Below are 25,038 nucleotides of genomic sequence, written 5' to 3'. Positions count from 1 at the left end.
AACGCCTGACATCAATGGTTTAATGTTACATGTTTGCTTAATGTGTTATGTTTAATTTCTGTATACTTTTTGGTACACATACACATACACATCTTGATTTCGAAAAACAGCAAAGCAAGCGCACTGAATATGTGGACTTTATTATTATTATTATTTTATTAGTATTATTTAATGCATTTTTTGTTTTTCCTGAAATTTGTTAAATTATTCATTTAGTTTATTGACATTAAAACTATTATATAATTATGAAATACATTTATCACTTGAAGAAAAAAATATTAAAATACGTGTTATTTATTTGTTTTAATGTTATTTAACTCTAAGTTAGTGTATGCGTCGTCTTACTTTAATGCATATTAAAGAGTTAGCGTTTTCGGTCAAAACTAAACACTCAGAATATTGCACTTGTATTGCTTTTTATCACATAAAAATAACATTCATCCCTATTTTTATTACTGACAACGTAGACCTATTTATCACATTCGCTACATTCATGTTGACGCCATCTATCTATGCTCCATGGAATTGTTCTAAATGCAATATCTGGGAAATGTAGTTCTCTCGAACCGTCACTCGCCGTTAAATGATCGCAGTGAAAACTACAACTCCCATCATTTTGTTGGTCTAATCGGATCGAGACCGTTCAGTTAAAGCTACCATGTAATGTTTACTTCTTTGGAACAACGGCGTGTCCTCCTTGGTTAACACTGTTGGAGATCGCAGACGCGGTATCTAATGTCGTGTAAATCACGTTTTCAGTGCGAGACATTCGTTAAAACCACGGAATCGTATTTGCAGTATTAGTGGTTCATTCTGTGGTCCGTGTTCATGATGGCGATGTTCCGCAGTTTTGTGTCTGCTGCTCAGCTAAGGCAGCATCAGCAGCAAAATGGAGCCGCAGCAGCCGCACCTGGGGAAAGCCTGGAGAGCCAGTTCTCCTGTCCCATCTGTCTGGAGGTGTATCACAAACCTGTCAGCATCGCAAGCTGCGCCCATACGTGAGTATAAGCGGTGGCATTTCTTCGGTTTCCATTTAGTGTCTCTGTTGTAGAAGCAAAAGATCAATTTCGGCTGACCACTTTGCCATTGGCATTCGTGCACGTAGACTTCTACAGTATTTGCAAAAATATTTTATGATGTGGGGAAAAAAATAATTACCAACCCCATTGTTTTAGACTAGGGTAGCGGATAAAAATCCTTCCTAACCACACATGCTTCCAATATGAGTGTAATTATTCAATTGAAGGTACATTTTGTAATGTAAGTCTTTGAAGGTGGAAAAACTGTTTGCATCCCTTTGTGCTTACACGATTCCAACATCATGTTTCTTTGTCAGCCCTGGGACATAAAAAAAGGATGCTCGACATCTGTATTTTTTGATTTGTCTATGCATTTCACGAACTGACAAATTTCTAAAGCATTTCGGCAAAAAAATGGAAACCTCATCGGTTGTGGGGTTTTGAGTTTCACTTCCCATACGTTCGTTGCGCAGGAGAGAACAAAGCGAGAAAGCGGCGAGCGATATTTCATGGTGGTGTCTGTTTCGGTTCTTTAGAAAGATTCATTCCAACCGAATCGTGAATCGGAACCGAGTTTAGGTTATCGACCGATCTTACGTTTTAATTGGTGTCCGTTGATTTTGGGGCATATTTAGGAATATTGTAATTAAAATGGTAGTGAATTGATTCTTGGTTATTGTGTTTGTAAAATTAACTTATACCGGGGCAGTGTTGATGCAGAGATTGTTTTGTTAACATGAGCACGTCAAACAAAGCATTCATGTTTTGGTGAACGAGAAATACAGCTGACAGTCACCCCGAATTCTGAAATGAATCACTGACTCGGAATCAAATTGTTCAAACGAACGTTCAAAAGAACCGATTCACTAAAAGAGTGAACTTTCCGATCTAAATACACAGCAGGATGCTGTCACTCACTTTAAGTTTTGAGACACGTCAATACAGTAGTTTTATCACTATTTATTTAGTCTTTTTACACCATGAAAATAATACATCTCATCATAATACAGTGGAAACATTTCAAGCAATACTTTGTAATGTTTACAATTTTATTTATTATTTTTTAAGTAGCGTTTACTCTTTTTTTTTTGTTGTTGTTGTTGTTTTTTTGTTTTTTTTACAATGATATAGAACAAGTATTATGAATTTAAATTACAAAAAGGACGTTTCATGTATGGAAAAAAAATCACATGACAGTGTAGAACGAGACATTATCATAATTATACAGAATTAAGGAATTATTGAAGACTTTCATAGAGGGAAACAATTTTGAGACGAGAATTCAGAATTTGTATTATTTAGAAGAGTTTCTAAAATAACCCCCATTTGCTTTGGATTGCAGGATTGTTTGGCTCTTTGATCCATGGAGCAGTATTGTGCTCCATCACAATAGATACATTTAAACACATGTTTGAACTGTCAGTATTTCAGCTGTTCAGCGGTTGTCAGTATATGCAAATTTATTCACTTTTCTGAAGTCTTCACTTTTAGTAATTACTTTTTGTCTTCACAGTCGATCAAATAAAGGCAGCTCATTTCTGGATTTAATTTGTATTATGTAGATGCATATTAACAAGTCAAATGCAGCAATTTGTGCCTCTAATGACTGAGACGTTTTTTTTGGTGCTTTGCCGTAATGTATTTTGTGAAGAGTGAAGCTTGTTCAGATTAGTTTTCACCTGGAGGTCTGAGTGGTGTTACTGGGAGGAGACTGTTCATGCTGAAACACCCAGGGACCGCCCTCGCCCTTTTACTGCCCTTTCAGGAGAAAATGAATTTTTGATGAGGGCGACACTGTAACCTTCACACAGCTGCTGTAAACCTGAGGGATCTTTTTTTTAATGATAATTGATGCTTAACCCTGAAAAACTTGACATATGAAATAATAGTCTAAAATCAGAAATAGAACATTTTATTGAACCTCTAAAAAGGGCATGTATTACTCTATTTCATTATTATATATGCTTTCTTGGCTCATATATATTTGATATATATTTATATAAATAATTTTTATTAACAAAAAAAAATATATATAAATAAATAAAATATATATATATATATATATATATTTTTTTTTTTTTTTTATTATGAGTAATTAAAAAGAGTAATGTCTGTATAATCAAATACATCAGTGTGTGTTTTTTTAAAAATATTACTAAAAACACACAAGATATTTTTTAATCAGCTTTATGGAAATCTGTGCCATAACCTTAGTCTCAGCAATTTATTTGATTCTAGTGGTGAGGAAGATAATGAAAAAATGTAAGGTTTACCAAAACAAATGATGACGATGATGATGATATTCGTCTTAGAAAACATTGCCTATTGGTTTTAGTGTTATGGAATTCGAGTTCTTATGCATTTAAATAGGAAAATTGTCACCGAAGCACCTGCAGTAGCCTTCGACAATAAGAGGCACACAGGCTTCGCTTGTCTACATGTTGACTTGGCGTCCCCTGCTCTACCTGCCGAATGCAGATTAGATAGTTTTAAAGTAGGTAAAAATAAATAAACTCTCCTAATCCTTATCTCTAGTCTATGCCAACGCCACCATATGTTCCTCCCAAGAGATACAGGTGAGATTGTAGCACGTTGATTAAACTGTAGTTGACCGCCCTCATAAATAATGGGGGCTGCGTTCTGATGCAGTCTTTGGTTTTGTACAGAACTGCCCACACTCCTATAACACATTCATGTAACACATTCACGGGATGCGCAATGCTGTGGCTCATCTTAAGAGTAGGAGGCATATGCCTAAAGATTTATCCTTTTTAAGCCCTTCTCGCTTCGCCTTTCATGTTGCTTTCTTTCATTTAAGCCCGAAAAAGATTTGGCGCCTTTCTTTGTGATCTTTGAGATATTAATTTTGTTTAATTCCACAAGGATCACGTCGGGTTGACAATGAGGATGACTAAATGTCAGCTGAGTTCCTTTCAGTCGCTCGTCCCCGTTCATCCAGTAGTCATGACTGATTTGCTGAAAAGCAGGTATGTTAATAATCTTGATTACGACTCGTGATCCGCAAATGTGCTCGCTCTTTCACACCTGCTTTGGCTCAAGAGCTGTTTGACTCAAAGGGTCGCGATAAAACATAATTAGAATGATGTTATGTTGACATCCTAACATTGTAGTGATATATAAGAAGTTCAAAACTAGTTTTTTTGTGCGTATAAACTAGCAAAACGGATAATAACTAACCTTAGACAGATGATAGATAGATGTTAATTAATAGGAGTGCTTTAGATGTTAAGAAGTTAATTCTATCATCGGCTTTCATGCAGAGTCAACTTAGTAAGTCTTTAATATTAAATGTTACGTGAGAATGTGTTCTTTTTGTATCATCTCGTTATATTTTGGTTAGGTTTTCAAAAAAAAATAGTTTTCAAGTTAAAGCTGATCTTGGCTTCTGCTAAGTGCATCAGACGGTTGATGGAGCTTAGATCTTAACGTCTCTGGTTCAGTGACACATTCAAGTTAAACACATGGAGCTTTCTCTGGAGCTATTGAATTAATCACCACATTTAAATGAGGTGCCAACACATGAATCCTGTTGTGTGGGGAAAGATCGAGGAGGGCACTTAAGGTGAAGAAGAAGACAACAGTGAGATGATGAAAGGAACCAGCAGCAAGATGAATGAGAGGGAATGATGAATGGAAGTATAGATTTTTGAAAAGCTTTGCTGTATGGTGTGAAATAATATATGAAATATCTCTTTTAACCACCAAGAAGACCCAGAAATGCAAGATTATTAGAATGGCACACTACGTATGCACGTTATATATGAACAAAGAAGAAAGCGAGTTTATTTCTGCATCTTTTTGATCTGTCATAAAAATAAAAAAACCCCACACAGAAATGTAACCTTTCATTGAAGTAAAACAATAGAAAACAAAAATAGAAATACCCCCCTAGACATTCAATGGCTTTATGAACTAATATAACTCTTCTTAATAACCATCACAATGATGTCACGGCTATAGAAACCATAAATATTACACATAAATGTATTGCAATGCTGTTAATAAAGCTAGAAACCCAGTTAATACAGTTCAACAAATTGCTGCAGAATCACACAAATAGAGTCTGAAAGATAGACGATTATTAATTCAAACGTATTTATACCTATCCGAAAAACACACTGTACACAGCATATACAGTATACAGCATATACAGAGAATCTATAATAATACTGTCAAAACAAATATGATTTACAGTGACACTGTTTGCTAGCTTTGACTAGTGAGCTCTCTGATCATCCAATCAAAGGACGAGAAAATGCTGACTTTATCGTAGGACTGCTAGATGGCTCTGGGGCTGCCAACTCCAAATCTGATTGGTTAATCCAATGTTTTCACTGCCATTGATTTTAAGATACAAATGCCTGCACTGTTAATTCTGAAGGTTTAGGCAGATTTTATTACACTGGCAACACGATTGCTGAAATACGATTGGATAAAATCTCTAATATAATCATACACCACTGGAAGTAGTGCTACCAAGAGAAAGGAGGGGGCAAGCAATCTCATTATGAAATAAATGTTTTTCTCAATAATTAATTATATTATATAGTTCTGATGCACAGCAAACGGTTGTTGAGCTTCAAAAATAGAAAGTGGCTGTAAGACAATATCTAAAGCGTTGCAAATTCTCATTTCCACCATCAGGGTAATAATTAAGTATTTCCAATCAACAGAAAATGTTACAAATCTGCCTGAAAGAGGATGAGTGTCTGTATTCTCTGGAAAATGAGGAGGATGGTTTGAGGGGCCAAAGGTTCTCCAAGCATCACAACTGCACAAATGCAAAAAATGGATTGTCAGGGTCAAAAATCCTCAAGAAAAAATGTTGTTTGGGAGGGTTTCAATAAAAAAAAAAAATGCTTTCATCAAAAAAACAGGACTGGGATCTGGGAATGTTCAGATTAAATAAAAACACTTAAGATGGTTTTGGTGCACACAGTGATTAAAATGTGTAAAATGAAATCTAACTGCTGTATCTTTGATATTGTGGGCCTATTCTTCTACCAGAGGTAGACGTATCAAACATCAAATAGGGACATTTAAAAAAAAAAAAATCTAAACCTGACTGTCCCTGCAAAAAACCTTATGAGGTGCAGTGGTTGGATCTTCTTATCAGGACAAAAATCCAAACCCCAAAATGGGTCACTGAGCACAAAATTAAGCTTCTGTCATGGCCATCCCGGTGCTCGGATCTGAACCGTATATAGAAAATTTGTAGGGTGAACTTAAGATGAGCGTACATGAACGTGGACGTCGAATTTGAAAGATCTGGGGAGATTATGTAAAGTAAAATGCAAATAGTCTTTGATCTCTCGTCAGGTGTTCTCCAACCTCACCAGGCATTATAAGAAGCTGGAAACCCATGTTATTCTTGAGTACCTATAGAGTAGTATTGCATCCTGAGAACAGTCAAGCTCCTGGAGGCACGTCGTAGACGGTGCTAAAGGGTCACGAGTACGCAAAGAATTTTTGCTTAGTTAATGTCTGCAAGCTGGGACATCAATATAAATAATTTCCATAATGCTGGGTTTTTTGGAAAGCTAAAAAGGATGTTACCTCACAACCAAAACACACTACTTTGGTCTCATAGTTGATTTTTATTTGTATTCGAAACAAAATGTAAAATCCTTCTCGAGCAAGTCCTGATCCAAGCTGACGATGACTTCAAGTTCTGTTACCCAAATGAAACGCGTACAAGGAATATGAAGTCATACAGGACCACATTCTTAAGAAAAAAACTGTCGAACTATGCTGTTGTCACCTTTAACTGTTACCGTGTAAAATTAATCTTTTAATAACATGAAATAATGTTTAAACAAACAAAAGCTAAATACCGATGCCAGTTATATTGAATGTACTTACAGCGCAGTTGTTGCCAATAATTTCAGATTTAGTTATCGAGTATCCAAAAGCCAGTTAAATACCAAATAAACATCTTGTTCATGCATGCTTTCTTTCTTTCTTGTTTGGAAAAGAAAGATCTGTGTAGGAATCGGCCATGAAAAATCATGCACAGCGCTAGCGAATATGTTCGTTAAAACCGAGCTCACTGCGATTAACTCCATAACAGAGATGTTATCATTCACTCGGTATGTACGTTTAATGATGTTAAAAAGCTTTATATCCATGAATTAGATTAGAAACGCATCCATTTAATTGGGAGTGCCGAGCTCTTCTAGGGAGTGCCCACCCACGCACTCTTCTGATTGGCTGTCATGTTTGATTCATTCTGTCGGGTCGAGTCTAGTGTGGACACCCCAATTGCTTGTTGCTGAAACACGTAGTTACGACTCCGGTGTTACAGAAGCGAACGTACAACACCAAATTATATCTTTTGACTGCAAAACAGGAGCAAAAGTTGTCTGCTTTCTTCAAAAGAACAATTTGCACTGCTGACAAGAGCCACAACAGCAGGAGGTAGACTGTGAAGCTGCTCATTGTCATTAAATTTGTTTACTGTATTTTTACCTGAGGTGAACCATGTTCTTATTTTATTCATTTAGAGAAAGAACAGTATTTTTAGTGTATCCTGTTTGACTGCCTTATTACGTTTATAAAGCCGTGGTTTTTCTGTAGGAGGTGTAGGTGTAGCGCCACACCGACATTGTTCATAAATACAGCATTCTGTAAAAAATGTATTCAAATTTACCACAGTGCTCCAAAGCGTCTGCTATGCCAATCGTTTCTACCGTAGGAGCAGAAATTAGTCTGCACCATTTATTTTAGCATGACCTTGTCTGGACCAATCAATACACCAAAACAATATATTCTGCAGTAGTTCAGCAAGTCAAATTGTGAACATAACAGGACATTCATACTGTAAATTCTTTTTTTTTGGACTTTGTTAGACGGTCAGACTTTCTGTTGGGTCGTTGTTTTTTTTTGGTTTGCTTTAAGAATCGTTATCACACTTTCTTCTGTCAGATTCTTCCATAGCTCGCATGGATTAAAGTTCTTCATCGCTGCGGCGGATTTTCGTTAATTACAGAGTCTGTGACAGATTTCCATCCGATGGAAAAATGAGGGGAAACTTCATGGCTGCAACTTCTTATTGACAACACAGTGATTTACAGTCCTGTTTAGCAGAGAGCGGCAGAACTTGAATTTCGGAGCGGGATTGTGGATATTAATAATAATTGTACTCATTTCCGCAGGTTCTTACGTAATGCATCACATTTGCACTTGCTTTTAAGTCTACGGAACTCATTTTCTGTGCGTCCACAGATCGCTATAAGGAGAATGACGGCTTTTACTAATTGTTAAGGGAGTTTGCAAATGTGATATTGATTTAATACCATGATTTTGCTCTATATCGTCAACAAAAATAGTTCCAAATAAAGTAACAGCTCAGCTGTGGCTCTAAATGCAAACACGGCAGTGTTTTATTTATCAATGAAAGTGCGTTTTGAACGAAGCTAGTGAGTCAGTGATTCATGATTACCCATTCATAAAGACACTTGCTTCATTCTTGCTGTTCGAACAAATCAATCGATTAATTTGCCACCACCCACTGATTCAGTTACATTTTTAGTGTATAATTTCAGTTATTTAAAGCTTTTTAATATTTCTGCATACAGAATTGTATATTTAAAACATTAATCTCCAATTAATTAATTTATGTATTTTCATTGCACTCATGCCACATCTGAGCCTTATTAAACATCTGAAAACCTCTGTAGTACAAATTATTTTTTTATAAACACTATTGGCAACATATTTGTCTTACTCTACTTCTTATATTGTTGTAGATATAAATTTTGTAATGTTTAAAAAAAAAAAAAAAAAAAAATTGAATTTGAATTTGAATTTCACTTACTTGAAAATTATGCTATTGCATGCTCATGTAAGTCACTTTAAGGAGTCAAATATCACCTTATATAAGGATGGCAATTTTTTTATCAGAATTTTTGATTATTGATCAGAAGGTGCTTTGAATTTTTTTTTTAATTATGAGAAGAAGCACACCTAAAAAGAAAAGCATTGCAAAAAGCCATGTGTAGGAGTATATTAGATCTGTGCATGAGGTCTTAAAGAGACAGCAGCCTAATTAATCCTGCTGCTGTCTTTCATTATACAGCGGAAGAATATCTAGTATTATTTTACAGCTAAATAGATTATAGTTAGACCTACATGTGAAAAAAATGAAATGATTTAAAATGTTTTTGTTTTTTACAATTTACTTTTTTAGTCGAAATAAATAAAATTCACGTGATTCTTGTCACCAACTGGAAAAAAAATCCTAGCGGAAAAACTGCATTTAATAAAGTTAGAAAAATGCATTTACAAAGGTAAAAAGACAATGTAACTGTAAATCACTTTGTCAAATGTTAACCTCATATTAAGAAAAAATTTTTTTTAATTTTTGTTCAGATTTTTTTTGATTACATGGTGCTCCTCAGTTTTTTAAATGAAGAGGACAAGCTAAAGAATATGCACGGTGTGCGAGGGCATTACATTTCTTTAAAAAGTGAGGCTGCGTATAATCATTACTGATTGTATAAAATACAGTCCATTTCCTTTTTTTAGCAAAGGAAAACCAGTATCCCCTTATCTTTTATCAAATTTCTCTGACATTTTTCTTTTGATTTGTGCATGACTGCCATTTTGTTTTAGTTTTCTCTAGAAATACAATCAAAGGCTGCACCATTCTGTGGCTTTCTTGGGAAAAAAAGTAGGCCTAATTAGTTAGTGTTAGTGATGAACATTGCCCTGTTGACCCTTCCAAGATGGCTGTCACATTGTATAAAATATATAATATGATTTACATTTGTCACACGACCTCACTATGCATGTTTAATTCAATTGTTTTTCACTTGTGTGAAATGTTTCAGGTTATGCCAGTAAAATGTTAAAATCCATAGTTGATGTGGTCTTTGTGTACACATAAATGGAAAGGTAACATCGGGTATACTTTGGGACACTTAATACATCGCAGTGGATTTATTTGTGTTCTTCGCATTTTAGCAACTATGGTTGTTTTTCTGGGAATTCTGTGCTGAAATTGCAAATTCCTGTCTGGAACGTTCCGTCGTTTTGGAGTACCTTCTTTTTCCCTGATGTTTCTAATGCTATGGAAAAGCTTCATTTTCCTAAGGGAGGAAGGGGCAGTCATCCTGCTCGGCTTTAAGCAGTGAAAAACAGGGACTGTAGGAAAAGAGGCGGCAGATGGGTAGAGGCCTAAGCAGCCTCAAGCCCAGATCACCAACAGCACCTGCTTTCATTTGCTCCCATTATGTCTGCAATGCTCAACAGCAGCACAATGGAGCAGGAGCGAGTCAGCAGCACTCAAACTAGAAATAAGGTCAATTCTGTCTCTCTGTAAAACTCCCTCAAAGAGATTGACTTTTGATGGGATTACCAAAAAACATAAATACGGCTGATTTGAAATTTTCAATGTTAATAGTAATAGCAGAGCAGAGGTGCCAGTGGCTAATATAATACCAATTATTGAGATTTATTTGTTTGTTTGTTACCAAAAAATGTAAAGTAATAAATGCGCATAGTTTACAGTATGTATTAAGCCAGGGATGCCAAATCCTGTTCTCTGGAATCAGCTCCAAACCTGATCAAACACAAGTAAAACAACTAATGGTAGGAGCACTTGATGATTACAGTGTGTTTGATCAGGGTTGAAACTTAACTCTGCAGGTAGATAGATCACCGGTCCAGTATTGGGTACTGTATTAACTCTTTCCCCACCAAAACAATTTTTTGCTATACATTTGTGGTGTATGGAGTGTAGATCAATGTGAAAAAAATGCATTTTTAACATGGGTTTAACATAAGGCAGCAACATAAGACGACAAAAAATAAAATAAAAATGGGTATGAATACTTTTACAAGGCACTGTACATACATTCTCATATCGCCAGGTTATTATAGAGATCCCGTTTAGATTTAAAATGGTCAAAACATGATCTACATGCATGATCTACATATATGATCAATTTTATTTCTGAACCTACTGCTTATGACGTCCGCATTTGTTTCGAGCCTAGTGGTCCTGGGAAGTCCCATAACTCATTCAGTACATGGGCTAGGGCCTCCCCTACCATAATACACCCAGAACAGGGAAAACGTGTCTTTGGCACGGAAGCGTTGTAACCTAATTGACAAGATGTCTCACCGATGGTGGGGAAAGAGTTAAGCTGTATTAAAAGTTTAAGGGCCTCTCATTTACGATGTGGAAAACACATATGGAAGTGTGGAGTCCAGTCATTAAAAAAAATGCTGTATTGCATTGAATTTGGAGATTATACATTTTATATTATCATGATACGGGCTGTGTTTGAATATTAAACCTCAAAAAAGGCTGAAAGAAATTAGCTTGTTCCATGTGTCTGTGTGAATGAGTAGTGCTGTTTTGTCTATTCCTAGTAGACATGATTTAGCATGTGTGATGCTCGTTGTGTTTTTAGCATCTGCCATCGCATTATGAACTTTAGATGATATTCAGAGCTGCTCTGAGAGTTTAATTTCATTTCATTTATTAAAGTTAGGTTCTCATATACACCGAAACGTCTGAAAAAACTAAAGTTTTGTTTAACTTGAAGAAATTGTGACAAAAATATTTTAAGTAATGGAATGTACTTTTCAAATGAGTAATTATAATAATAATCTACTTTATTAAAACATTATAAGCAATATTCTTCCACGGAAGCTGTTGTTTGTTTTAATTAAATGAAATAAATAAAGTTGTATGCATTCAGTTGATCAGCACCATTTTTGAAAATAAATACAATTTTAAATAAGTATACATTTTCGGTGGGCAGAAAGCAGTTATTTAATTGCACCGTGACAGGGCTCTTTGAATTTTTCAAAAACTTGCAGACTCAACTCTACACTTAGCAACTGACCTTCACTTCCAGTTCCCTTGTGAGTCAGTCAGTGCCGCATTTCAGTGTAGACAGTGATGGAGTGGCTCTTGTTTGGCCCTGGATTCAACAGTACCATAAAGAGCAGCGTAAGCCTGGCGGAAAAAAAAAAAAAAAAAAAAAAAACTTGGAGTGATTCATTGCTTTTACAGTCCCATAAACTCTTGCTTCATCTGTCAGAGAGTGACAAGGCTGCCACCGCAAGTTCACTAGCCATTTTTTGCTGATGCTGCCATGTATTTGGACCCCACGCTGAGTCACGCCAGCTTGAAAGGTGATGGCTAAATGCCTGATAGTCTGATACATCAGCATTTGTTCGGCTATTCACAGGACCGTTGCCTGCCAGCCGGAGTTCAGTGGTTCAGATTTGTTGTTCTCCTCAGGGGCTTGTGCAGTTACTGAACATTTAGTGGACGCTTTTATCCAGTGCCACTTATAGTACACTTATTACAGGAGCAAGTCCTTCTAGAGAAACATGAAAGTGAGTGCCCTACTCAAAGGGACAATGGCGATAATTCATGATTTGCTTTTCGTGATCAAAGCAGCTTTTATTCTTACTGTTAGCAGAAGGCCAGCGTCCATATGTTAGGCGATTGTCGTGATCAAAAATAGCATAAACGATTACAAATAATCATTACTTTGTTTGAAATAGAAATTCTAGGTCAACATAAAACAGCATTGTTTTGTAATGGGATGTGTTTCTGTATTAAACTAGGTATTTGACGAAGAAAATGGCAGGCTGGAACTTGATATTATGCATTTAGGGTTGATAATATCATGAAAAGTGATCACTGCATGAGATTGATAAAGGAAAGAGGTTGAAGTTACTTTGTGCAAAGGCATAGCATTATTAAAAACGTTTTGAATAGTTGTAGATTTTTGCAGAAATTGAAAAATCAAATGTAAACCTAAAAAGCTGCATAGTCTTCACTGTATGAATTAAATATAAATGCAGCATTATTAAAGGTACATTAGTTAATTTGTCAAGAGCACAAACTTTTTTTTAAGCTGCTGTCACTTTAAGAACCCTACTTGTATTAAATAAGAAACTTTTTTTTCTACTCATTTAGATGCTGTCTGTAGAATTTGATATATTCAATTGATTTGACAAAAATGGTCCAAATTATGAATCTGTTTACAGAACGAATGCATAATAGCGATGTATGCTGAATATTGTAAAGGGATAATTCTTTATAATAAGAAAATAGATGTGTAATATGTCCGTGTCTGTGTGTTCACAGTTTCTGTGGGGACTGTCTACAGCCGTGTCTGCAGGTGACATCGCCTCTCTGTCCACTCTGCCGCATGCCTTTCGATCCAAAGAAAGTGGACAAATCCTCCAGCGTGGAGAAGCAGCTTTCTTCGTATAAGGCACCGTGCAGAGGGTGCAGCAAAAAGGTTAGTCCTTGTGCTTGCACTAACAAATATGAAAAACCGGGTATAGTACCACAAGGCATGTTCCTCTGAACAGTGCAGCTGTCATTATGTAAGGCATTTACACTAAAACTTGCTTCAGGGACACTATAGCCAACATCCCGTTCTCTCCCGCTGGAGCCTTTCAAAACTGCAGTGACAGTTTAATGGTAAATAAAAGTTGAAGCAAAACAAGCAGAGCCCAGCAACTGCAATCTGACACACTGAGATGCCCTGATTTCCATTGCGAGCTTAGAAAGACCACTGATCCCTTTTATTGTGTTTGTGCTCACTGTTTTGTGATGACACAGCATTTTTTTTTTTTTTTTTTTTTTTGAGATATTTTAGTTTTATCAGGTCAGCAAAACACGACTGCTGGATTTGAAAACATAACCAGCAAAGGTCACATTTACACCGTTTACAGTACAGTACATGATTCCTTCAAATAATTCATTTTTAAAATAGGTTTACATGCATCCAAGTGAAATAAAAAAAGAATCTAATATACGCTGAAGCATCACCTCCAATAACGACTGCTGCAATAAAGTAAAATCTTACCCGAACAATAATGGCGCATGCAATAGCCAAGCACTATGTCGTGAATTTATGATTTTGTAAACCAAAACTCTTTCTCAAGATAGTAAGAGTGGCAGACAGTCTGCGTTAATTAATATAAGTAATAATGAGAAGAATAGCACTGTGTTAACACTGTATATAACACAAAACTGCATATTTTGGACACACAGTGTGTATATGTTATTAACCATACATACAGGTTGTGATCCAGAGGGAACGAGCGTCTAAATATTGTCATTAAATGGTGAAAATACTGTAAAAATGTAGAGTTGTACTTCTGTGATGTCTGTGTTAAAATGAATTTCAACCACTGTCTCTTTATATCCTCATCCTTTGGGAAAACTTGGTTTTACTTTAACTCAGTGTAACAGCACACACTGAACTATTCTAGGCCTTCGCTACAACCACAGGAGGTCTTCAATTGCTTTTGACTAATTTAACATTAATACGATTTTTTGAGAAATAATAACACCATTTGTCACGCACTTTGATCTTTGCAGTCCTTTTGCATTCACAAAAGGTTATTTCACTTACTACCTGAAAGGTAATATCCAAAAAAGCATAATTGGGACACTTTAATCAGAGCACGAGTTACTCACTTTGCTTTATTGTGTCCCTTTGAATACCCCAGGTCACCCTGGTCAAAATGCGATCGCATATTTCCTCTTGCACAAAGGTTCAGGAACAGATGGCCAATTGCCCAAAGTTCATGCCTGTGGTCCCCACCTCACAACCCATTCCCAGGTAAGCATCGCTCCAGGGATCACATAAGGTCAGGTTCACATAATCATGTAATCATGTTTTTTTGGTGAACACTTCATGCTAGTGTGACTACTCGGGTGTTTGTCTGTAAATCAATCAAGTATACATCTGAAAAAGCTGTGATGCAGCTGTATTCTTCAAAAACAAGATCATGAGAGTAAAGTTATAGCTATATGATATTGCAGTTGTTATATTTTGAGGGTTAGAGAAGAATAGCAATATGAGATTATTATTTTGACTATATTAGTGGTATTGTCAACTAAATTGGCCATGGCAACTACTTTGGTCTCATTTGAATTCATTTCTGTATCTACCTGTGATATTTATTATTACTTGAAATCATTGCCTGCACGGTTCACCCAAGGTTTTTCTAAATTCAGAATCAATAGTGAAAACAAAAGTAACGAATGATGAATCTGCTTAATCTTCTGTGAACAGTTTCTATAAAACATTTAATCATTTAAAGTAGAAACACACACAAAATAAACGGTGCCATCCCTTTACCAACATTTCCCGTATCGTTCTTCTAAATGAATCCGTTAATAGAGTAGGTGCCTGCTTTAACTATTAGAACATTTCTTATTATAGCTTTTATGTGAAACACTTGTGATGAATGGAAGGTTTCTGAGGAATTTTCACACCGTCTCTTATGTGAGAATGGCATTTAAGAGGCGTGCCAGTGTTAACTTTGTAAGACTGTCGCTTCCAGACGATCCAGGAAGTCGAATATCCAGCCAAACTAAGTTTACTGCACAGATATAACTTTTATTCTTTCATGTTTCTGTTCATTGGGGTAATCGCACCGTATCCTGCTGACAATAAGTAACATTGCACTCTCATTAGAGTATTCGTAGACTGTCTGCTTAATATCTGCTAGCTCTTTATAGTGATGGTCTCCTAACAGAAATTCTACTGACTGTGAGTAACTTTTCAGGTACATGTCAATTTCATCTAACCCTAGCCCTACTGGTCAACAAGCACTTTACTAACGAGTCTTAGTAGATATGTAGGTGCAACGTTGCTTATAGTTAAAGGTGAAGTAGGTAAGAGTTACAGCTAGTGGTTGAAATGGGTACTGCAAAAACACTGAACGCACATTTCAGAGTAGAATGACTGTCTATAGCCTTATTTTTCAGCTATGTAAACATAACATGATTCCTTGATAGCAATATGCTGTGTTTTCCAACAACAGGATCATACAGATTAAAGGTGTAGTATGAAGTATGCCAGCTAGTGGTTGAAATCTTTACGATACGCACAGAGTAGAATTACGAGCTATACTGTAGCATTATTTGTCAGAGAAACAGCCATGTAAACATAAAACATGTCCTAAATATATGTTATGTAATTATTTGGCTTTAGACGAGTCAAACACGTACACACACCACAGACAAATAACTCGAAAACCAAAAATCCTGCTCTATCCCGCTGTATATGTAACATCAAATATGAAAATACTGCATGACGTAATCACGGCAGATTAGGGCAGTTTCGGTCAGGACAAGCAATAGAATTGCGTCAATCGAATCTTGTCGCATTGTGTCTTTGTTGGACACAGCGTTTTAGAATATTTCCTCTTTCTCCCTACATTAAAGAGCAACCGATCTCGCAAGTCTCTCTTAGGCAAATGCTGCCTTATGACTCACGCTTCTCTGAAGCACTCAATGCTCTTTGGGACAACAGTTAAAATGCAGCGAAGAGCTTTAAAATATGGATCCAGGACGCGTTTCATTCTTTACAGATACTCTTTAGACCCACACGCTAACAGTGTAGGTATACTTAGATCTAGAGATGTCAAACTGATGTCTGACAGTTAAAGACAGACAGAAAGTTTTGCAGACAGGAATCCGATAAAAGTCCAATCGGATGACTCCAGGTTGAGTTATGTGTGTGCGTTTCTCTGTCGCGCTTCACTCTTCCTTTGAAGCGCAGGAAGAGCGAGAGGAGGATAAGAATTAATTAGCTCTTCAAAGCAGAGCATGTTGATGTATTCCCACCGTGTCTCTGTCTGCAAAAGTCTTGCATCACGGCTGTTTATCGTGCTCTTTGTGCTAGCATCATACAAATATCGTAGATGTTACAAATGCAGACCTTCGTGCCACCCTACAAACATTACTTTAGTAAACACTGAGTCCTTGTTCAATAACGTGTCCGTGACATTATGACACATTCCTGTCTCTGTGCCCAGTGAGTCAGTGGTTTAACAGACAGCAGTTTTGTATGGAGGTGAGGAAACCACTTCTTTCCAAGACACCATAACGTCACATCTGAGGACCTAGAACAAACTCAAGTGAGCTTTAGCGAGGGCTTCAGAGCTAAGAGAATATTTAAATCCAGTCTTAAACAATGCTCATAACCTATTTTGCTTCCACAATCCGATAAATTATAGGTAAGGACTAAGGTAGTGTGATATGTACTATTTATGATACATTAAATAAATCCAAATGTCACTTCGGTGCTATTTTTTCAGTTTTGTAGATACTGGTAACAGCCTGTAGTTTCTTATTATTCTAATTAATTTTACTGCTTAAATGTAAGACTGTAAAAGATGCTTAAGGTAAAAATCCGCTGGAAATCTATTTAATGAGGCAAAAATATTGATGTGCTGTTGTTGTTTTGTCATTAACGCACACCTCTAGTCAGGAGTATATTTTGGAAATTAATTAGATTTTTAGAAAAGTGTGTTGGCTTGATTGGTTGGTTATTACAGTTTGATCACATTTTATGTGTAAGTAAATAGCCGTTTTGATTTCATGTTGACTGAAAACATCTTTATTTATTTGGTCCTAAGTTGAAGTAGTGACACCATTATATTTTGTCTTATCTCAGGGACTAAGACACCATTTTTATTTACTTGACCAGTAGGGTTGTGGGATTTTATACACTTCTTTTATGCACTTGGTGCCATGGTGAAACGGAACAGTTCTGGTCATGAAGACGATGATGGAGACCTTAAGATCCTCTATGCCTGTCTGGCCAAGCTTCCTCTAATAATCCAGTTATGTCTCCGTCTGTTGAAGTCTTTTCCGTGCTGTTTGCTGATAGGGCTTTGCAAGTCAAATATGAAAAGTCTCCTACTGAGCAAGTCAGCATCTTCGCCAGACCATCAGGGTATTCAAGCTGCATGGCAGAATAATAAAAAAAAATGCTTAAAAATCTGACTGAAATAAATTCTCTGGTTGACACTTTGAGGCCATTATTTATTTATGTGTTTTATAATATTATGCTTATAATATTATGTTTTATTTATTGTGTTTTCCATGTGATTTATGTAATTTTAACGTAGTTGGTCTAATTCTTATTTGAAATCTTTAATCTTAAAAATTAACCTATTTACCAATAAGTCTGAATTACAGTGAAATGTCAACACTTTGGAAATTACAACTTGATTTTGTTTGGCTGTGTCTTCTGCCAAATATTTTTTTGTTGAAATTTCACCATTTTACTATATTATCTATATGATTTGAATGGTCTTATAACTTGCTGAAAAAACATGGGTTGCATTCGTGTTCTGGATAATTGAACAGATTTAACCTCAAATGCAAGTTATTCAGTAATAATAATCAATTGACGTATTGATGTTTAATGGTTTTAAACAAGATGACCAAAGTTTTTCAAATCCCCGTTGAGAAAAGAAAGGTGTTTCTGAAACTGGGAGGTCAGGAATGTCTCAAATGGCTAATGTGAACAGAAGGTTCTTGGCTCACTTCTTATAGACGTGAAAGTTATACAACCTCTGGCTGAACATATGCATTATTCATGTGAACACTGATAATCAGTTTGTTACACAACTCTGTTCATTTGCCTATTTACTCTTTTGCTCCCGGGCTACTACTTATGTAATAGTGTAGATCTGATACTGGTTTATAAGACCGCATGGTTAAGACGTAGCAATATTCTCCTTATTTTGACAGCAATATTCCAAACCGTTCCACTTTTGTGTGCCCGTACTGTGGCGCTCGCAACTTGGACCAGCAGGAACTAGTGAAGCACTGCATGGAGAACCATCGCAATGACCCCAACAAAGTGGTGAGTGTCAGTTACCTTACAGTTTCAGGGATACCAGCTTGCCAAGTTTTATTTAATTAGAACAATAAACCAAAATGAAAATTGTAGCATTTACTCACCCTAATGTACACTGAAACCCATATATTTGTTGTTCTGTAGAACATGAAAGGAGCAAAATGTCCACCCTGCTCTGATGTGTTTTGGGGTTTTTGTTGTAGGTATGTCCAGTATGTTCAGCTATGCCTTGGGGTGACCCCAGCTATAAGAGCTCCAACTTCCTGCAGCATCTTCTCCACCGGCACAAATTCTCCTATGACACATTTGTGGTAAGGAGGAAAAAAGCTTATATTTTAGAATGATTATTTCTCTATTTTGTATTCTAAAGCTCTGTTCCTGATTCCATGTGGAAAAAAAACCATCCCGTGTTACGGGATTAAGAATCTCTTGGACTCCAAAACCCTGTAACGGTTCTAAACTTCATTTGTTTCTTTATGCAGTAGATAACCCTGTATCAACATAAAGTATGCCATTTTGTTTGCTACTAGTGTCACCTGGTGGAATTACAAAAATAGAGCATATTTTCAATTCATCTTTGCACTTTACACTCATCAAGCCCTTTAGCACATCACAATATCTATAGCTTCATAGTCAGGAACTAGCATATATGGCAAACATTTGAAGGGATAGTTTACCCAGAAATAAAAATCGCTCACCTTCGTGTCGCTCCAAGACCTTCGTTCATCCTCAGAACACAAATGAAGATATTTTTTGATGAGTTCTGAGAGCCAGAATCAGTAGAATAGTTTACGTTATTTGTGGTGCTCTCCAAAATGGCTCCAGGGTGATGCGGAGGAGAGGAATTGTTGAATAAAGTCATTATTTTTGTTTTCTTTGTGTGCAAAAAGTATTCTCGTAGCTCATATTACAGTTGAACCACTTGTATTGTTTTAACCGTCTCCTTTCTGAGCTTTGATTGTGTTAGGATGTTGCTATTTTATGGCAAGGTCAGAGAGCTCTCGGAATTCATCATTTAGTAGTAGTTAATGTCCCTTTATGTGGAGAAGAAGCTCCAGCAAATTCTGAAAAGCACCATCACTGTTTGACCTTGTTTGGAATTTTGTCTCACACATCTGTAACCAAACTTAAATTTGAACCTGTTTTTCTAACGAGACATATCAGCCATCTTCCCACACCAGCTAAACACCCTTTAGCTCAGCCTGTTAGCCATGTCCCAAACTCTCACTATAAGTTGAGCTATAGTGGACCGCTCTAATTGTTTTGACGGGAAGCTCAATATTTAGACTTTTGTGGGAGATAACCCCATGAATGTCATACTTAAAGTATTCAATAAACTGGGTTAAGAAAATGTATTTTGACGTTTAAACAATCTTAACTAAGATTCACCCAAGAAGAGCACTTACTAAAAAGCCAAAGAAAATGTAAGATACTTTGCATAAAGAGTGGCATTATCGTTATGACAGTTAAGCTTATTTTCCCTCCATGTACTTCATTTTCTTGGAATTTGGGGTGTAGTCTGACCTGGCTGTGTTCTTTTTCTGTCTTTTGCAGGACTACAGTATTGATGAGGAGGCAGCACTGCAGGCAGCACTGACCCTCTCACTGTCTGAGAACTGAGAGTCCGACATTTATATCCTGTTCCACAAACACAGCCATGTGAAGGGTCTTCTCACTTGTCTTGTTTTAGGCTGAATATTTTCATTGCTCCTCTGTTTTCCTCTCACTCTACCTCTCTTCTGGTCTGTATTTCCTGAGCTGTACTCCAGCTAGATGCTGAAGTAGCTCTTTAGCTTGTTTGCCAGTTGCATAAGGTTGCGAGGTTGCCAGCTCCTGAATTTTAAGGGGAGGAGCTTCTGGTTTGCTTATCGTAATCATCAGCATTATCGTGAGCATCAAAACATCGGCCAACAAAACACTGATGTATGCAAAAAGTCAGACAAAGGAATAGATAAATATCACCACGCTTGTTCTTGTTGTTCTTCCTATTGTTTTCCTATCAACTGTGACAGACCCCGGCAATGATATAAAAACGAGAACATGGATCAGCGTTCAAAACAGTGTGTCATGTAAAAGCGAAGCTGAAAAGTGAACTGTGTTGGGGTTGGCTGTCCTCGTGATGAACTCTCATCTTTAGGCAATACCAATAGAGAACAGAGAGAATAATAGATTGATCTCTTTAGCGTCCTCATTTTTACTCATTTCATCATTTATGGAATGCGGAATATCATCTGGCCTTTTTTTTTAATCAAGAGTTGATGTGAACACTTGCACTCGTCACGGTTTTCTACATGTCTGAATTCTAGTATTGTTGTTCTTTTATAGTTCGATAACAGAATATTGACCGACAGGACTGCATACTCTGCTCTTAACTTGCTACAGTAATATTTTCTAAGAAGCGTCAGATAAGATTAAAATTTATATTTTTGGAAAAAAGTTTCAGTTTTAAACGGTGCACTAACAATAAGACGGCAAGCTTCTAGAGGTGTGCTCAAACGTTTTATCTTTTAACGTATCCGTTGGTATTGTTCATCCGTATCAGCCGCTAGTTCCGACTTCAAGTAGTTTGGGAGATTTTTATTTAAGAGTTCCGTAATCTTAATTATAATGTGACGTGACTTCAAGCTATTCGATCGGAATAAGGTGGATTCATTGGGAAATTGTCTAGCTCTCTCGATTATCTCCAGATAAAGCATCGGAAGCTTTTTAGCATTAATTTTATTATTATTTTGCTGCCGCAAAAAAGAATTAAGGAAATATTTGCACACTTATTGATCGGCAGGTGCCCAAAGATTGATTTATTTGCTTAACCTAGTTAACCCACTGGTTGAATTTACACCCTCTGCTTTTTTAAAACGCCCTTTTGCTTTCAAAAGTACGATGTGAATTAGTTTTCACAGTTCACATTGCATTATGATCAGTACCAGCTTCCTCAACGTTTCTTGTCGACTAAATACAACTATTCCAGCGTGACTTGAAAGCATCATCAATATGGAGAAACTTGGGGACATCCTGAAAGGAATTGGAAGAGTGTGTAGTTGTACACTTTGGCCACAAAGACATTCAAAGCGCAGGCTTGATATTTTAATTTATTTTACTACTGCTGTTAGGGGATTTTTATGTTTTGTAAGTGTTAAATCCAAGCCTATGTACAGTGTTAAGAAGCACTGATGTTTAGAGGAGCACTGGTGGGATAGAGTTAGGCGTTAGGGTTATAATATCCCTACTTTGCAGACATACCTAATCATGTCCATAAAATACACCGTGAAGTGACCGTTAAAAGAGAAACTTACTCTACACAGGTACACAAATGTGAATGCCAAATCACAGCACAATGTCAACGTTGTTTGTTTTCCTTTATCTAAACGTATTTCAGACCAAACAAAGTATTAAAATATGTAAAACCAAACATGTTTCCTAGGAAGTATTCGATGTTGGTGTTATTACAGTGTAATAAATGTGGCGTTAACAAACCGCAGTACTCAGAATGCGTCACCTTCAAATGCATCACTGTGCTACTGAACTAGATGTGTTTTAAGTAGTTAGCTATAAACATGTTGGCTATCGAACGAGATTCTCGTCAAACTGTTGTTTCTCCATGACTTAACGTAAAAGAAAACTGCTTTCGGAATACAGCTGTGTAAAATATATGCTAATGTATGCTATGTTGCCATTGCGGTAATGGTGTGAATAGATACTTATATTATGAATTGTGCACATTTTGGAATAGAACTATAGCGCGAATCATTTGCATTTATGTACCTGCATAGAGTTTGTTACAGGTCTACAATGACGTGCTCCAAGCTTCAATTTTCTGTGGCGTGTTTATTTTGGCAGATTCGTTTGATGCCGGTGCATCGTTAATCGTTTGATATAGATTTGATAACTCTGCCAGATGTAGTGATTTCGATAGCCAATCTTGGCAAAATAGCGGAAGACCATTAGAGCTGGTTGGAAACATTTGTTTTTAAAGTTACCAAGTTTTTTTTTTTTTTTTTTTTAGAATAAGATGATGTTTCAACTCGTGATTCATTTCTATGTTGATAAGAGTGTTTGTTCAATCTGTCGCAATAGAGCTATTGTGTTCATCTCCATTTTGTGGATTACTGTTATTTTAGCAAGGTTTAAGCGTGTCACAATCATCGTCTGATCCGAAACTCAGCGGCCAGGAATGAAATCGGTTAGATTTCCGTAAAGATCTGCAGCATGAGAGCGACTCTTCGTGACTTGGGGAGAAAGGAACATTTATGAACGTGTGTGTGTGTGTGTGTGTGTGATGTGAACAGTCATTTGCTTCCATAAATATCTTGCTGTCGGTTTCTAATCATTTAGAAAGTTTAACGTGTAATCACTTAGAGTGATCTTTCCCGTATGGTTTTCTTAAAAGCCATAGTAGAGTTCGTATCGATTTCTTTAGGAGTAACACCGTGTCCTAATGAAATGACAAAATCTTCTGTGCAAGTCAGTTTTTGGCCTTGCAGCTTGGATTCATTTGAGCATTGCCGCTCTCGAAGATGATTACAGTAATTCTGTTAAAGGGTGAATAATCGTCGAGTTTTTGTCTTTCAGTATTTACAGACAAATTACAGTACATCTCAGGAAGTTTGTCACATCTCATTGGGACACAGTGTTGGGTGTCTTTTGTCTTTTGATGTACATTTGTACCGAATAAAGGGCCGTTTATAATTGTGTAAGGCCTTCTGGGTAATGTTGGAATGTCCTCGTTGGTATTTATTAAGAGGCCTGTAAAGAGGCTTATACATTCATAGTATAAGTGTTCACTTTTTTCTTGTTTTCTTTCTTTTTATTTTGTTAGATTGTACATAAAATGGCAAGACCGCCGCTTTTCGCGGCTCATGTTGAAATTCGGATTAAGGTGCTATCACCTTTTCTGCGAAGAAGCATGTTAAGAACATTGCACTTTAATTAACTCAAATGTCTTTTGATGATTGAGTAGGAATTTTGTTCCAGTTATTTAACTGCCAAATGTATTTTACAAGAGGCAGATAATTCGTCATGTCATTGTTACGTGAAAAGGTAGGTCAGGTGTAAAAAAACAAAAAAAACAAAAACAAAAAAAACCCATCAAACATTTTCAGAAATGCTGTCACTTTTCGGAAATGGGTAATGTTGTATTGTTGTTTGCAAAAAAGCGTGATGGATTAAAACTAAGCAGAAAGAAGTGTTGTTCAGTAGTTTCCAAACAAGAATGGCCTACTGAAAATGTGTTCCTTGTAATTGATGACGATGTGTTTTTCATTGGCTTCTTTTGAGATTTTACATGGTGTCGGTATTGTTTTGAAAGATTAAAATGAAACTGAAGAGTAGAAAGTAGAAAAAGACAACCGAGTTTCCCAGTATCCCAATGTTTTTACTCAATAATGATGTTGGTTTTTTTTTTTAAGTGTCTAAATATAGTGCTCAAACAATATTCATGTGCACAGCTGTAGCATAGTATGTATTTTTTTTTTTTTTTTAAGTGAAACTTTTGATATTGTACAACACAGCTCTCCAGTTCTGATACCTTTGAGAATGACCTTAAAATGTATATTTTTCACTCTTTTTGTATCGTAACATCAATGCATACCGTCACAGATAAACATAGAGGACTTCTGCATTTCTTGTGTTGGTTGACGCTGTCCGCCAGAACAACATAAACAAACTGGGGATGGCTCGCTGTCTGTCTGTATATGAAACCTTAATGAATGGCCAAGGACTCGATGAGGAGAACGGTGGCTCAGAACTTTAGCAACATCTTTTTATCACTGGAACATTAAACGCTGGATGCTTGAGGATGAAACGCGACGAACCCGTGGACGCGCGATGGAGTCGGTACTCGAGGAGGATGTCGATGAGTGATGCTCGGCGGCATCGGTCCAGGAAACTTTACTGTTTTGTGCTGCCGCAGGAAGAGGGCGCCACATCCTCTCAGGTGCCTCCAGACAGAGATCCGGCGTTTGTGTGTTTGCTCGGTGTGATTATGCATTCACGACTATGAATAATAATGAGATAACAGTAATAACATTGCCGATGTTCATGATGGTGTGCATTTTTGAAGCTGTAATACTGACTGAGGTTTAATAAGATACTTACACAGTGTATTTGTAGCAGTTTTCCCCTTAATAAAAACACAGATGCACCCACCTTTAATCGTTTCTTTTATCACGTGACGCTTTTTCCGCAAGCAGCTTGGAGGAATGAAAGAGATCCTTGGGTTTATGTACATTTTCCGAGCTTGTATTATGGAATTATGTATAAATTACCCAATGTTCTTAAACCAAAAGTTACACCCCCTGCAGAACAAGATGCTGCCGTTAATACAGCCTTGCAAAATGCTAATCATTTTTTAA

The 25,038-nt window shown here is 36.6% G+C and overlaps 1 protein-coding gene across 1 annotated transcript; it reads left to right on the top strand.

Moving 5' to 3' along the window:
- Nucleotides 1-622: 622 nt before the first annotated feature.
- Nucleotides 623-24,832, top strand: LOC122349549 (E3 ubiquitin-protein ligase RNF166). Its single transcript, XM_043245640.1, has 6 exons — nt 623-998; nt 13,156-13,312; nt 14,535-14,647; nt 18,580-18,694; nt 18,892-18,999; nt 20,243-24,832. The coding sequence occupies exons 1-6, from the start codon at nt 829-831 to the stop codon at nt 20,306-20,308; spliced, it is 729 nt and encodes a 242-aa protein (XP_043101575.1). The 5' UTR covers nt 623-828; the 3' UTR covers nt 20,309-24,832.
- Nucleotides 24,833-25,038: the final 206 nt, after the last annotated feature.

Source organism: Puntigrus tetrazona, chromosome 7 (assembly GCF_018831695.1).
Source record: "Puntigrus tetrazona isolate hp1 chromosome 7, ASM1883169v1, whole genome shotgun sequence".
Lineage (NCBI taxonomy): Eukaryota > Metazoa > Chordata > Actinopteri > Cypriniformes > Cyprinidae > Puntigrus > Puntigrus tetrazona.
This window is presented reverse-complemented; position numbering and strand designations above follow the sequence as displayed.